The 15396-nt window shown below is 31.7% G+C and overlaps 1 protein-coding gene across 1 annotated transcript in view; it reads left to right on the top strand.

Moving 5' to 3' along the window:
- Window positions 1-10655: 10655 nt before the first annotated feature.
- Rgk3 (Rad, Gem/Kir family member 3) overlaps window positions 10656-15396 on the top strand; it is a 39196-nt gene continuing 34455 nt past the window's right edge. The window contains exons 1-2 of the mRNA XM_018452471.1: window positions 10656-10823; window positions 14816-15394. Coding sequence (XP_018307973.1) covers window positions 15324-15394 — 71 coding nt within the window. The 5' untranslated portion in view covers window positions 10656-10823; window positions 14816-15323. The remainder of the gene's footprint in view (window positions 10824-14815; window positions 15395-15396) is intronic.

The raw sequence follows: 15396 nt of genomic DNA, 5'->3' as shown, positions 1-15396 counted from the left end.
TGTAAGTTCTACAACTTACAACTCACAGTATCTGCACTACACTTAATTTCCTCACATTGCAAATCATATATTTATATAATATTAAGTAGTTTAAATTTTAGTTTTTTTTATAGGAAAATAGATTTGTTTTAATCGAACGCAATAAATGAGTGATCTTTTTGTAGTACGGGGCTATGTTTTTAATAACGTCAGCTGAAAAAATGACCTATAAACTACTTCCAGGCAATTAGATAAATATGTCCGGCATGGTAAATGATCGAGCGTTTCGCCGAAGTGTAATCTCGCTATAAATAAGGGCACGCATTGGACCACATTCGTCGTTCGTAGACAACCGCGAGCGTTCTGTGGCGTTTATTAATCGATAGATACACCCGTGTCTTACATTTGTATCCGTCTGTATGTATGTAAGGACGTGTCTCTTTGTGTAGCTACGTTGTCCGTGTATTTATTTGCGTGTTGTTTCTAGATTCACATCGCGCGCGCGCGTATTGTATGCGTGAACGCGCGTATGCACGCGACTTCGGTTTGCGCCCGGTGTCTGGGTGGAAGATAGGCACGGTATTGAAAGAGAGAGAGATGTGTAATTATGCATAACATCGATGGAAGTGTTCGAGGAAAATGGGAATGTCCCTATCATGTGAATCTCGTATGCGTGTATAATATATGTACATGTAATATGTGCATTTAAACATGTAATTATCTATTGATCTGCATAGACATTTATTAGGATTGGCTCCAATGCATCGTGGAGACTCTTTGCCTTAATGTATATTCATATTTAAACGTACGTTTTGTTTATCTTTTGAGGTTTTACATCCTCATAGATAAATATTTTTCGAATTCAAATCTAGTAGAACTATTTTTAAAAAATTCTAAATTTTGAGGGAAGAAAAGAAGCAAATTTCTTTTTAAATCCTTTCAGAAGTTTGTTTTACATTCTCAGATATATATAAATGTGTTGAATGTATAAAATTTCGGAATTTCACGATGCATTACAAATGACACTTTGGGGCAAACCATAAAATTGAATTGCGATTCAATTCAGGAAAACGAAAATTGAGAGTTATGACGATGTGTATATAAAAACAAATTTGCTAGTGATTTCTATACAAGGGAGAAATTTTGTCTGGTTACGCAGAGATTGACGGCGCGTTTCCGTGACGATCTTTTTGGCATCAGAGTTCCGTGCTGAGCTCTGCATTTGCCGTTTCTTGTTCTTTACACTTGGTTATCGTACACTCGTTAGCCGCACAGATGAATAATCGTCAGAAACGCGCCTGCATATCTCTCGAATCCTTGCAAATCGGGAGCGTAATCGATTAATGATTACTATAATAATCGATTAATGATTACTATAATAATCGCTTCTGCTCTCGTAATCGGCGTTGGTTTATGGGGATTCTACGATCACTTTGGATTACTCGAACGCGGAACGGTGTGATTTTTCTCTATTAAATATGTATGATGTTCGTAGCAGACGGTTTTCTCTCACACAGCAAGAGATTTATGTAAACACCTGCGTTTACATAGAGATAATTTATTTGTAAAAATTATCGACATTACAAAGATTATTTATGGAATAGCAGATATCGTTATAAAAGAAAGATTAGTGAAGAGTTGCGAAAATATGAATTTTCGACATTTGAGTCGGTCGACAGACTTTGACGTTCGAGTGAATTTAACGCTTTGCGGACGGAAATGTGTGAGAATCGACGTCCTATACTTGGTCCGCTTTGGAAGAATATGGTGCGATAAATACAAATGTTATTTTTGCGACTGAGTACGATCACACGTTCGCTTAGATATAATCGCTACCTTTGAGATTATAATTTTATATTTAATCTCTCATGTATATCATGTGCATACAGCTGCAGAAACTAGTCCGTCCCCTGCGCTCGCTACAGTACAGCACGGTCAGTCCGCAAAGTGTTGAAAACTCGAATCTACGTATTTATAATTGTGGTAATAATAGTGAACCCATGATTTCATAGATCATTGTCTTACATGCTGCAAATTTCACAATCGAAAAAATTATTTATTAATTTTTCTCTTTTTTTCATGAATGCAAGATGGTTATAATCGAATAATAAGTTTCATTACAATGCAATTTCTAGTCTAAATTGAAATAAATTATTTTAAATTGTTCGGATTGTTAAATTTTTCGTGAACAATTACATTTAAAGGAATTAATATTTATTACTATACGTACTTTTTCACTTATTTAAATTACCTATCGTGTAATTTATGAATAAAAACTCGACTATTTGCAGTAAGTCTTTTTATGTTATTCAATAAATGTTTTTTTCATGTTACTCGATAAATTCGAAGTTCACTACATGTATTGTATACCACGGTATAAGCTGGCGGTCATGTAATTAACGATTCTGTGTCGATATTGTTTAATAATAATTGGATAGTACGGGAAATGTATACTATATTGGCAACATACAATTTTTGTTTATCAATTACACATACGAGAGCAATCACACACGCTAACCATCGAAAGTGACCCAGTACACAGGCAGCAAAATCGAGTTCACGCAAGCATGCGTCGCTTGACACGACGACGATTACCCTAAAATTTGTGCGTGCATAATAATGACAGCAACATTAAACAAAGATTGTAATAAAAAGAACGGTAATACTTTCGTATTCGTTACAAAAAGAGGGGGATACAATACATCTGACATATTTATGAGATAAAGTTCGCGCGTAAATTCGTAGATAATAACAATACCGATACCGATAGTAATAATAATGGATAATGAATAGTAATAAATAACTATTATTATGATAAAATTAGTTGCAGCTTTCTGTGTAAGGTTATTGTGATATTTAAAGAATAATAACTTTACCGTAGCGACATTGAACTATGTTCAGAGATAAGAGTATGATATTTAGTGAGCGAATAATAATATTAATAATAATAGTAATAATGTAATAGTAATAATACTAATAATTAATCAGTATGTCGACGGGGCTTGAGTGGACAGGCCTCTCCGAAAATCGATCTACGGTGAGGTACAAAATCGTAGCCGTGGGCGATCGCGACTCTCTCTCTCTTTCTCTCGTTTTCTTCTTCATTTTCTTGTTTTTCTTTAATATTATATGTATGTACATCTATATAAATGTTTTCTCATTTTATCAACATATATCACGGACGAGGTTTGAAACGACAATCTGAGGCCTCGTCAAATACTGCAGGGTGCGTGACGGATATTTCGAAGGTCGATCGGAATATGATAAAGAGAGTATATCGCGAAGGGTAAAAAATTGATTATTCTGCCATCGGAACTTATATATCAGTAGATATCGTGGGCCGATGACTGTTCGACAATTCGGAACATCCATGACGTGATCTGGATCAATCCGTCCATAACATGTCTCATGCCGGAGACATTTGCACAAACGCGTGCATATTAATCATTGGGACTACAAAAACATATCATCATATATGTAATAATACTATATATATTATATATATTAACAAGAAAATATTAAGCAATAAGAATTTATTTATATGCCCGCGTAAAGAAAAAAAATGAATAGGACGAATAAAACAAGGAACAAAACAAGTAACACATTAAACATTGCATATCAATTCGTGTGTCTGGGCAAGGATTAGCTTATATATATATAAATATAAATATATATATATCTATAATCTTTACTTCGTCGTTGTCAGGCGTTAATGTTAAACTTAATTATCATTAATTAATTATTAGATTGTGAAAGAATTTCTTCAGGTTCTAAGCAAGATTTGGAAATAATAAAACGAGCAAAATACATTAGTTGGATATTATTCTGCCCGTCAAAATCCTTTTATCTAAATAAGATCTACTTTTTTATTCCCAAAATTCTAAGATGAGAAGAAAAAGTTCTTATTTCTTTCAACTCTTTGTTCCTAAATTATTATTAAAAAAAGAAATATTTTAAAAAATAATATTTTTTTTAAATAAAATTTACTAACAGTTTTAACTTCTCAAAAATTTATAAATTATCAATTTTATTTTAAAATATTAATTACAAAATTATATAATACTTTAATCGCCGTCATTTTATTTTAGTAATTGAATAATTTATATTATATTAGACCAAATGAAATAAACAAAAGGTCGAATGAATTAAACATTCGTCGGATAATTTGGACGATAATTGTATATGGCTTCACATTTATTTATGCATTAACTTCTATCTTTATCCTATATTGACCTTTGCGTACATGCACTTAAGACCGTTTACGCAGCCTACGTCAACATGACATACCACTTATGTTTCTAATACGCGTGATAGTGCATCTCTGTGTGTCAACGTTATCAATAGCTCTTGTGGAACCGCATTCGATGCGACATCAGGTATATTCGTTTACCTTGCAATCAAACGCTCCCTTTATTAAGTATCTACGTCAGGTTGAAATACAAGATGCACTTAATAATAAATTTAGATATATTGTTAAAATGAGAACATAATTTATCATAAAACATATTTCATTTATCTTAATCCTTATTTATAATAATCGAACGATAGTTAAAATTCTAAAAGTTTGGTAGCTTATCTTACAAAAGATAAGAAAAGATTGCGTAAAAAAGAGAGTTGTTTATAATTAATGGAGTATAAAAAGGACCCCGTACTAATCCTATATGAAATTGGATGAAATCAAATGGTTTTCTCACATGTTATAGCTTATCACCTGCTAAATAAAACATATAAGTTTTAGCGCAAAAAAATGAACAGTTTTTGTATTGATTCACCTAAAGTCGCTGACATCTCACTATAAAATACTCAATAACTTCTAAACAGCTAACCTAAAATGGATAAAATTATAGTGTTTTGAAAAGGACTATAAGGACTCAACAAGGAGTATAAGAAAATGAAAGAAAAAATGGAAAGAGGAGGGATCTCACTTAAAAAATCCGTGTTGACCTTGTCACGATCTTGGTGATGCCACCCAAAGTCAAACTGATAAAGCAAGTGGCTAGGCCTTTTTAAACTCTACAACTTTTATTTGAAACGTTTTTTTATAAAACTTATAGTTTTCGAGATATTTTGCCGTCTTGGAACATTTTATGTTCCTTATATGATTATATTATACATAGTGCCACATATAATTATATCCCACATATAATTACATACTATCATTATAATGTCCAAGATATGTATACATGTATAAAATGGTACTTCGTTGCAGAATATGTAGTGTAATTCCCTACTTTTAGCGTAATCCAGGACCAACGACATGGACGTGGTAGGGCTCTGGTTCCGTGCTTGCGTGCGTGACCGATCCCTACCACGTCCATGTCGTTGGTCCTGGATTACGCTAAAAGTAGGGAATTACACTACATATTCTGCAACGAAGTACCATTTTATACATGTATACATATCTTGGACATTATATATGATAGTAATTATATGTGGGATATAATTATATGTGGCACCATATATAATCATATAAGGAACATAAAATGTTCCAAGACGGCAAAATATCTCGAAAACTATAAGTTTTATAAAAATAAGTTTTATAACATATATATATATAAGTTTTATAAAATAAGTTTTATAAAAAAATGTTACAGATAAAAGTTGTAGAGTTTAAAAAGGCCTAGCTACTTGTTTCATCAGTTTGACTTTGAATGGCATCGCCAAAATCGTAACAAGGTCAACACGGATTTTTTAAGTGACACCCCTCCTCCCCCCACTTTTTCTTTCATTTTCTTATAGTTCTTGTTGATACCTTTTCAAAATACTATAATTTTATCCATTTTAGATCAGCTGTTTAGAAGTTATTGAGTATTTTATGGTGAGATGTCAGCGACTTTAGGTGAATCAAATACAAAAACTGTTCATTTTTTCGCGCTAAAACTTATATGTTTTGTTTAGCAGGTCATAAGCTATAACATATGAGAAAACCATTTTATTTCACCGGGATCCAATTTCATATAGGATTAGTGCGGGATCCTTTATAAGTAAATGTTTAAAAATAAATTTGATACGTTTTCATAAATTTTGTAGATCAATTCCATGACTTGCAATTTTCAGGTTCACAAAATTACCATTTGATGGACGATCAATTTCAAATGTTTTATTTCGAAATGCGTTTTAGCATGATTACAATAAGATCTCTCTTCAGAGAAGATACACATAGATATCGGCGAGGCGCGTCTTTTTTGATTGACAGATGTACTATTATGCAAAAGTCATTTGACACAAAGCGTCAGATTGTGGCAATGATAAATGAGATTTCTGACACAACAATACTTTCGGCTTTGCTGAAACGTGCTACTGTCGTTTTTAGAGGGGGAAAAATAAATATGCTTATCGCGCGAATAATAATTGTGGCAAACAAAAAGTCAACGATAAATTTAATGCGACTTTTGCAGCGTTAAGATAATTCGTTACTCAGCTTCAATATAAAATTGATTTTTATTTTTATGCGCGATAAAAGTATCTGCAGTATCAGTAAATGAAAAGTCGACACCGTTTTAGTATATCAATATTCGATTCGTCGCATTCATTCACTCGGTTTTAATTGAACCCGATTCATGATAATGTCTATCTTACAATTAATAGGGCATCGAGTATGTTTGCCAGATGCTCGGATCTGGTGAATTAATGAAGTAAGCAATTCTCCAAATAAACACACACACACACACACACACACACACACACACACACACATACACACACACACACACATTCCCATAGCGACTATCCGCAACGGATGGCATTTGCAATTAGGACTACCTAATTTCGAATGTGGCGCACCACGATTAGATTGTGCGTGTTGAATCATCATATAGATTATCCCGCTGACCTGTAAGGAATTATTGTTCAAGCCACTTTGTACACGTGCTTCAATAATTTACACAATTAAATATGGATTTGAAATGTGAAGTAATATATAATTTCTACAAAAATAATTTTGAATAAATTATAGAGAGCAAATAAATTACAAACAGTTTAAAGAATTTATTAATCAACTTAAAGAATTTATTACTAGAAAATTTATTACTAGGAAATTCTGCAACGGTTTGCAGAAATCAAATTTGATTACTGAGCAAATTGGATCTCGGTTGTAAACTCAACTGCAAATTCAGTTAAACTCGTCTTTTAATACGATAAAGGAGGATTGCAATGAACATTGAGAAGTTTTGCCATGAACCATGTTGAATAAATTTTATTGACAATTCGCAATTACGCAAGCCAAAAATTGTCCGAAATTAATAATTGCATTTAGTTGCGTCAGTTCAATCATACTGAACGACTATTTTTCTTTGCTTATTCTTCCAGTGGCTATGCACGAATTTACTCGGCTGTTTATGAACCATTTAAATAATCTACACGAACGCGACCTTTTCTTTCTTTAACATTTTAAAGTTTTTATATGTACTTATATACATATATTTTTGTCTGGACAGCTCGATAATATCCTTGAGAGAAAAAGTGTTTCCAGGGACAAAAAAGGGAGGATGTCAGGGCCCACAAAAAGGCCAGAGGAGAAAGTGGGAGCGAAGAATCGTATTGGTGCAGAAGGTTGATTCGGCTTCGTCTTGAAATAGCTTTAGACCACCACAAGTCAAAAATATACCGTACGGCGTTGAGTCTAATGCTGGGCGGACGAGACGAAACGGGATGAAGAGAAAAATGCAACGCTGATGAATAATGCGTTCCGCGTTAGGAACAAATCTTGAACTCGATTTCCTATTAATTGTAAGCTAGACATGAATCGAGTCCAATTAAAACGATCAATGAATGAACAAAACGAGTTTTATATTATGCGAATATTTTTCTAAGTTATTTAGAGTAAATATATTGCTATTATCCTTTCTTCATGATATTGATTAACGATACCGTTGACAAAGAACTAGGAAGAAAGAGATTTAATGGAAATAAATTCTGAATGAACTTTATGACTCTTAAAATGTGTTCCATCAGCGAATCAAAAAATCCATCATAAACATTTTTGGATTTACGATGCATAGATTTAGCCTTAATTGAAATATGAGGGCAAATCAATAAGTACCCGTCTTTGAAGATAGGCGGTGTTGCTGATGCAAGTTGGTATTACCATCGTGTACTACCATTTTTCAAACGACCATACAAAATTTCAGAGTGATTCATGAGATAGTTTTGATTTGACATCAATTCGTATATAGTGAGCGTGTTTAGTGTTTTTCGATACAATGGAAAAAGAGCAATATCGATCCGTGATTCGCTTTTTATTTTTGGACGGAAAAATATGCGAAGAAATAAAAACTTCGTTCAAAAATACTTCATCCAACGTTCAAAAAAACTTCATCCAAAAATAAAAAGCGAATCACGGATCGATATTGCTCTTTTTCCATTGTATCGAAAAACACTAAACACGCTCACTATATACGAATTGATGTCAAATCAAAACTATCTCATGAATCACTCTGAAATTTTGTATGGTCGTTTGAAAAATGGTAGTACACGATGGTAATGCCAACTTGCATCAGTAACACCGCCTGTCTTCAAACACGGGTACTTATTGATTTGTCCTCGTATGTGTAAAAGTAATTTAATATACTGTAACAAGTAAAAATTATTGTTAAAAGTGGAAAGTATTATTATATACTTTGTTATGTAACAATAATTTCTTCAAATATTAGTAAAATAATCATATTTTACAATATAATAATTTAATAAAAAATCTATCGATTTTTAAACTATACTCTGATTATTATTTAATATTTATTACAAATCTGATAACATTTTAATACATATGTAAGAATTTACTAAATATAAAATTTTAGATGCTATGTTTTTGTAAGTATAATATTAAAATAAAATCTAGGAATTAGAAGTATAAATATTGTTAACTACACACTTTCGTTGAATTGACGAAATATATTTTCAATAGAAAATTGTATTTACCCCGAAAAACTGAAGAACAAGAACTTATCTCTCTACTGATGAAAATCCTCATTTCTTAAACTGATAATCAACGTCACAGTTTAGAATTCTATTTTCGTTTGTTGAAGCGTATATCTTCTTAGAATTTTCTTTCTGTTTGACACGTGACACATTGTGAAACTATATGAGCGATGAAACTTAAAACATGTAACTATCTTGTGTAAATTTTTTAAGAGTTATACTAGTATGTTTTGTCTCTTTGGCTACTTTATATCGGTCATTTATTATATATTAAATAATCGTAGAATTATCAATTTTCATCACATAATCAATATGATCAAACAAAAGGAACCTAAATAATAGTACATTTTCTCTCTCTTTTTCTTAAGAAAGTTGCTTCTATTTTATTAGAATACTGACTCATTTTATTGGAATAGTGACACAGTACTTTTCGTAATTAAATACGCTGACTATGTAAACTAAATCCTGAATAAGATTTAAGCAAATAATTTGTTTACTTTGTTTATATATATATATATATAAAGCAAAGTGGATAGATTTTTTCGTACAAGATACATAGTGCCAACGTGCAGGGTAATACCAGAGCGATGACTTTCCTTTGAAATGATTTAAAACTGCACTTCTCAGTAATTTTCATGAAAGCTGACATGAGCCAGCTTTCGTGGATCTCGTCATCTATCACCGGAATTTAAACAGGTTGGTGTTTAGAACGAACACGTCGTGCTACGTCATCGGATCAGTTTATAGACAGTGACATAGAAAATGTGGTGATCGTATTATATTTGCCGTCTAAAAAAATTTATTAATTTATAAATATGTAAACAAAATTATTTTACATGTGTACAAAAATATCTAGCGATTTAATTGATGTATTGAGGTAATATTAAAAGTTTCAATTTTAATAAGATAATAATTTAAAATAATACAAGATAAAATCAAATTTGATAAAAAAATAAAATGTTTTTTTCATTTATGCATGCTTTGATTACAAGTTGTAGTTAACTACTAATTGAGAACTTTATTTTATTTGTGAAAATTGCAGAATGAAGATTCATAATATAGTAAATTATTTGATTATTCGATAAACCGTACATCAATATATTAATCGAGATGTTGATAACAATTTCTTAACTTTTATTTTCTTTAGAAATTTACTCTGCACATATTATAAATTATTCAAAGTTGAAAAGAAATTTTAGTACTTTATTTTTAAATCGATAGAGCAGATATTATTCTAGACATATTTTCTAAAGCTCTAACAGCAAAGAAATTTTATGGCGAAACAGAATAATGACTTTTCTTGTGCCGAGAAATTGTAAGTCACGCAAAGTTAGTGCTGCTGATCTAATGAAGATGAAGTTTTTATTGAGTTATAGCGCATGTCATTTGTAAGGAGTTAAAGCGTGAAACTTTCTTAGACTGGCAATCAAACATTTCCGCTTTCTAAAAGCATTCATTTACTTTGGTTCATTTCTTACACACGTGATATTGCATTCGCCTCTTTTATCTGAATTTAAATAATTAACGTACAAGTGTTTTTTGGTGAATGCAGATTCCGTAGTTTCTGGTGATTCCTCAGAAAATATCTCACGCATTCGACGAATTGCTGAAAAGCCAGATAATTGGACACGCACCAACTTTACCGTCATCTCTTCGTCGTAGTCCTCTTCGTGATCTTCGTTGTGGTCGACGACGAGGGCGTACAAGAGAGCCGACGCCGACGCCTAGCGTCGGTTCTCGCCCTGGGAGCCGCCACGACGCCGGGTTGCCGTCAGTGTGCCGCGCATCGTCGGACGTGCATCGCGTCGGTCGTGTTGCGCTCGTGTGCGAGTAGTTGAGACATGTGATTCGAGTCCGTCATAATAGCGGAAAAGGATGAAGTAGAAAATGATAAGGAGATATCTCACAATCGTAGACGGCCTAAAGTGGTAAGGATCGATCGTTGCGCGCGACATATATCGATCCGAAGAGATCCCTGAATTCGGAAGAGATAAGAGTAGGCATCGGTAACGTCTTGAGACGATATCTTGAGACGGAGAGGCGTGCGAATATAATCTCTCTTTATAATTATGGTTAAAGGGCAGAGGTTACCGAGTTTATCGAAAAAGAGGGATAATTACGGACGTGGAGAGCTCTTGAAGGAGTGAGATACGGAGATGAACATATGGGGGGACAGATCGGCGGAGATGTTTATGCTTCTCCATAGAAGATTTATGCGAAACATTATCTATAATTAGTCGTCGGAAAAAATAAGTCTATCAGGAGAGCGGAGTGATTATCGCACGGAAGAAAAAATCTGATGCTCCGACTTTGAAATTCTCGAAGGGCGCCCGGTCTCTCTCTCTTTGTTTTGCCCTTAACCCTTCCGTAGTGAGTTATAACTTTTATAACACTAAATAAAGAAGTATACTGTTAGTATTTTAACGGATAAATAATTATTGTCTCATAGCTTCTGTTATAATAAGTGTTATAAAAGTGTTATATATAATATTTTAAATATTTGATACGAGAGTCATGAATTAAGATTGTATTACTATTACAGAAAAGTTAAAAATATTTCGAATATTTATTGAGAATATTGACAAACTAATTAAATCAAATTGTCGTTACGCCAATTAATGCGGTATATGAATATAAAAATATTTTATGTCATATTTAATTCGTTTAATGAAAGCAAATTTAATTTCGGATCTTATTTCAGTGAGAAAGAATATTGCTTATTTTGACATGTAAGTATATATACAGGGTGTTTGGAAAGTAATGAAAAATCTTTCGCATAGGGACAGAATGGACTAAACTGAGAAGAAAAGTCCTCTTTCATTTTATAATTTTCGCAATAGTTAATATGATATTGATTACTAAAAATTGTCCAAAATTGGTCTTCAATAATTTTTTACTTAAATACTATTAACTTTAGAAAAACTATAAAAGACAAAAATTATTAATTTTCTTTTCATAAGGTTCTGAGAATTTTTTCAGAATTTTTTAATACCGTATTTTCTCATGTTGGTAAAAATAAGAAAATGCAGTACTAAAAAGTTGATGAAAAATTCTGAAAAAATTCTTAGAGCTTTATGAGAAGAAAATAAACAATTTTTGTCTCTTTCAGTTTTTCCGTAAAGTTGATAGTATTTGGGTAAAAAAATGTTGAAGATCAATTTTCGATAATTTTTAGTAATTAATATCTTGTTAACTATTGTGAAAATTGTAAAATGATAGAGAACTTTTCTTTTTTCAGTTTAGTCCATTCTGTCCCTATGCGAAAGATTTTTCATTACTTTCCAAACATCCTGTATAATAGTTTTAAAAGTGTTATGTTTAAATGAGTGTATCATATTCTATTCAAGTTGGTGATGTTTCCAATTTTATCTTTCTGTCTCTTTAACTTTAGAATAAGACATTATTTATTTCTTAGAAAAAAAGTTTGATATTTGGGAAGGGAAATAGAGATATTTGAGCAAAAAAGAATTTTATATGCATATATATATAAATAAGTGATTTAAACTCATTACGGAAGAAATACAGAGAGAGGTCACATTCCGTATATTTTAATATTTTAATATTTTAATATTTTGAATATTATTTACATGTACGATATTTATTCTAATTCCTGTATTTAGATTAAATTTGAATATTCAATAATTGAAAAACTTGTAGAGTTGAATAGAGATTGTTAAAAATTCCAACAGATTCAATTAATACCTCATGTTGGGTATAAGGGAAATATGATTAGATAATGTAAAAGTGATTACGTAGTTGCACGTGTAGAAAACAGAAAAGCCTCGATTATTTAAATTATTTATACATTTATATATAATAGACAAACTAGTATAACGAAAATGACTTATTATCTTTTTAATATATCTATGTCATAAACTTTAAAACTTTTTTCATTATAACAATAATACAGCAGTATAAAAATAATAAGACATGAAGAAAGAGTATCAAAGATTTTATAAAAGTAGCATATAACTCTTACGCGTGATAACTCGCAATTTCGATATCATAATGTATGAAGTTATGTTGCGTGAACACATAAAGCACTTATGCAGACTATCGATTTTAACGCATAATGTCGATGAGGAGCTCGTAAGACCTTTTCTCACTCCTGTCAGAGGAAAGCTTCAGTTTCTCTACTTAATCCTGTAGTCTATGGTAAACGCGTCCTCGCGTGATGTATTATTTCACAAAGGAAACACCTTACGACAGAAGTGCTTTAAATAAAATCCGTTGCAACATCGCATTCGTTGAAGATATTTCCTTGTCATTGTTATTTTATGCCCCTTTTATAAACGGGAACTCGCGATACTTGTATTGTGATAATAGCAGATGTAAAATAATCCTTTATGTGGACTCGTTTTTCTTTATATAATGTGCAAAAAAGGGTAGTTTGACAAATTAGAACAAAATAATAATAATAATATCATCTCGATAATATATATTAACTTGTTTTTGTATCTGTTATTTGTTTTATAAAAAATAATTACTTATTTAAATATTAAGGATATTAAAAGACATTTTATGTTACATTGATTAGTAAAAAATCAGATAAGAAGTGAAAAAAATACATATTTAAATAATTAATAAAACAAAATTGAAATAATATGTATTACTAAAATTATGTATGGATATGAAAAAAATGATTATCTTCAAATTACTTAGTTTCCTCATCATTTTCCTGTAGTCTTAAGTAAAATATATCTTAAAGTACACGACAGGCATAAACTTGATCAAAGTGAGTATATTGATAAGGTGACGCAAAGTTGTACTGAGTTGGACTGAGCTTACCTTTGTCGATACTCGATTATAGTTGCCAGAACGTCTTCACGCATCGATATCTTCCCGATATATCGCTGTTCACTCTTCACTAACTTCGACAGCTTCGACAGTTAACAGAATTGTCTTTCAACGCCGAGTCTGAAACTTCGGATGCTGCCAACTATACGTTCTTGATATCGATCTTTATCCTATTTAATTAGAAATATGCAAGACACGTTTTTGATTGTTTAAACTTCGTAATTAGATTTGTTTAAATTATATATCGCTCTCAAGTTAGCTTTAAAACGTGAATTTATATTAAGAAGGAAATATTAAATACAATATCCTAATATTTAGCATTGTTAATTTTTCGTTTTTCTTAAATTTTTTTTTGAGGTTTTTTTAGCACCTAGATTTTTATTCTTCTTTACATTCGTTGTCTTTGATCTCCACTTTTTTTCAATTTTTCTCACTGTATTTACACATAAATATGCGTATGTGTAGTATGTAGACGTAAGTATCCATAGTGTGTTGAGCTTGGATGGGTTTACTGATTGTAAGCCAAATGATTGTATGGCTCAGTCATTTTGGCGGAATATAATTTTTAATAAAACCTATTTAATTAATATAAATTCTTTTTTTTTTTAAATTACAATCTATATTTATGGAAAAAATAAAATTTTAATTATTTGAATTTCAGACATACGTAATTTCTGAATTACTAAAAATGAATTTTTTATAAACTAACTTTGATTAATTGATTTGCTGCAAGATAACGATATTTTTAAAAACACATTTTTATTTATAATTAAAAATTATAATTTAAAAAAATAATTATTTAGGATATTTTATGTCTGTCCTCTATTTTAAAAAATAAATATCCACAATTTAGAACATTGTATAATTTGTTTGTATTTATAAAGCTTTCAAAGCTTTCGCGATCGTGTATGGAATAATTGAGGCAATAATCGACGAGGTGGATCTAATTAGCTTGCGAGTTCACGGTAGAATAACGACGGGGGAAATACGGCACAAAAAAGAAAACTGACATAGATGTCAGTTATTTTACCGAGAGTTTAGGAGAGGCGCAATTTGCCACGACCGTAATTACTCTGATCATATTATTCGCGTGCCGAAAGAAAATCTCATATTTTATTTGTAGAGTCAAAAAGAACGTGAAGGCTCTCTTCGGAGCGAGACAAGATCGGTCGTTATAACATTGGATCCATGCAACATCCCTACTTGGATATCCTGTAGAAATTTTTCCAAATTGATATCTTTTCCGGTAATCGAATTTCACGAATGGAAGGTTCGCGGCATTCGAAGAGACATTCCGAAAATCAAACACGGCCAAACATTTCCTGCGAAGAAGTTCAAGCCGGAAAGGAATTGTGCAAAAACTTTTACGAACGTTCGTGTTTAAGTGTGGAAAACTTACGGTAAAAAAAGTGCCTGACAGAATCAAGTAATACGAATCAACATAATTTGTGCTTGATTATAAGTGAAATATAAAAACTTTACAAAGTCACAGCAAGATTCGATATTAATCCATGAAGAAGGATGCAATTACCGAGAAAATTGTAAAAGATAATTAATATAAGACGAAAGATCCGAGTGGTGATCAGGCTTAAGGAAGGGAGGGGTAGTAGTGGCTGTGGTAACTTGAAAGAATGGCGGAAGACTCTTTTCGCCGGAAAACCAGATCGGCTTCGATTTGTGCCCCAGGATTTTCCAGCATGGAAC

This window comes from Mycetomoellerius zeteki, unplaced genomic scaffold (genome assembly GCF_001594055.1).
Source record: "Mycetomoellerius zeteki isolate Tzet28-1 unplaced genomic scaffold, Tzet1.0 scaffold35, whole genome shotgun sequence".
Classification (NCBI taxonomy): Eukaryota; Metazoa; Arthropoda; class Insecta; order Hymenoptera; family Formicidae; genus Mycetomoellerius; species Mycetomoellerius zeteki.
This window is presented reverse-complemented; position numbering and strand designations above follow the sequence as displayed.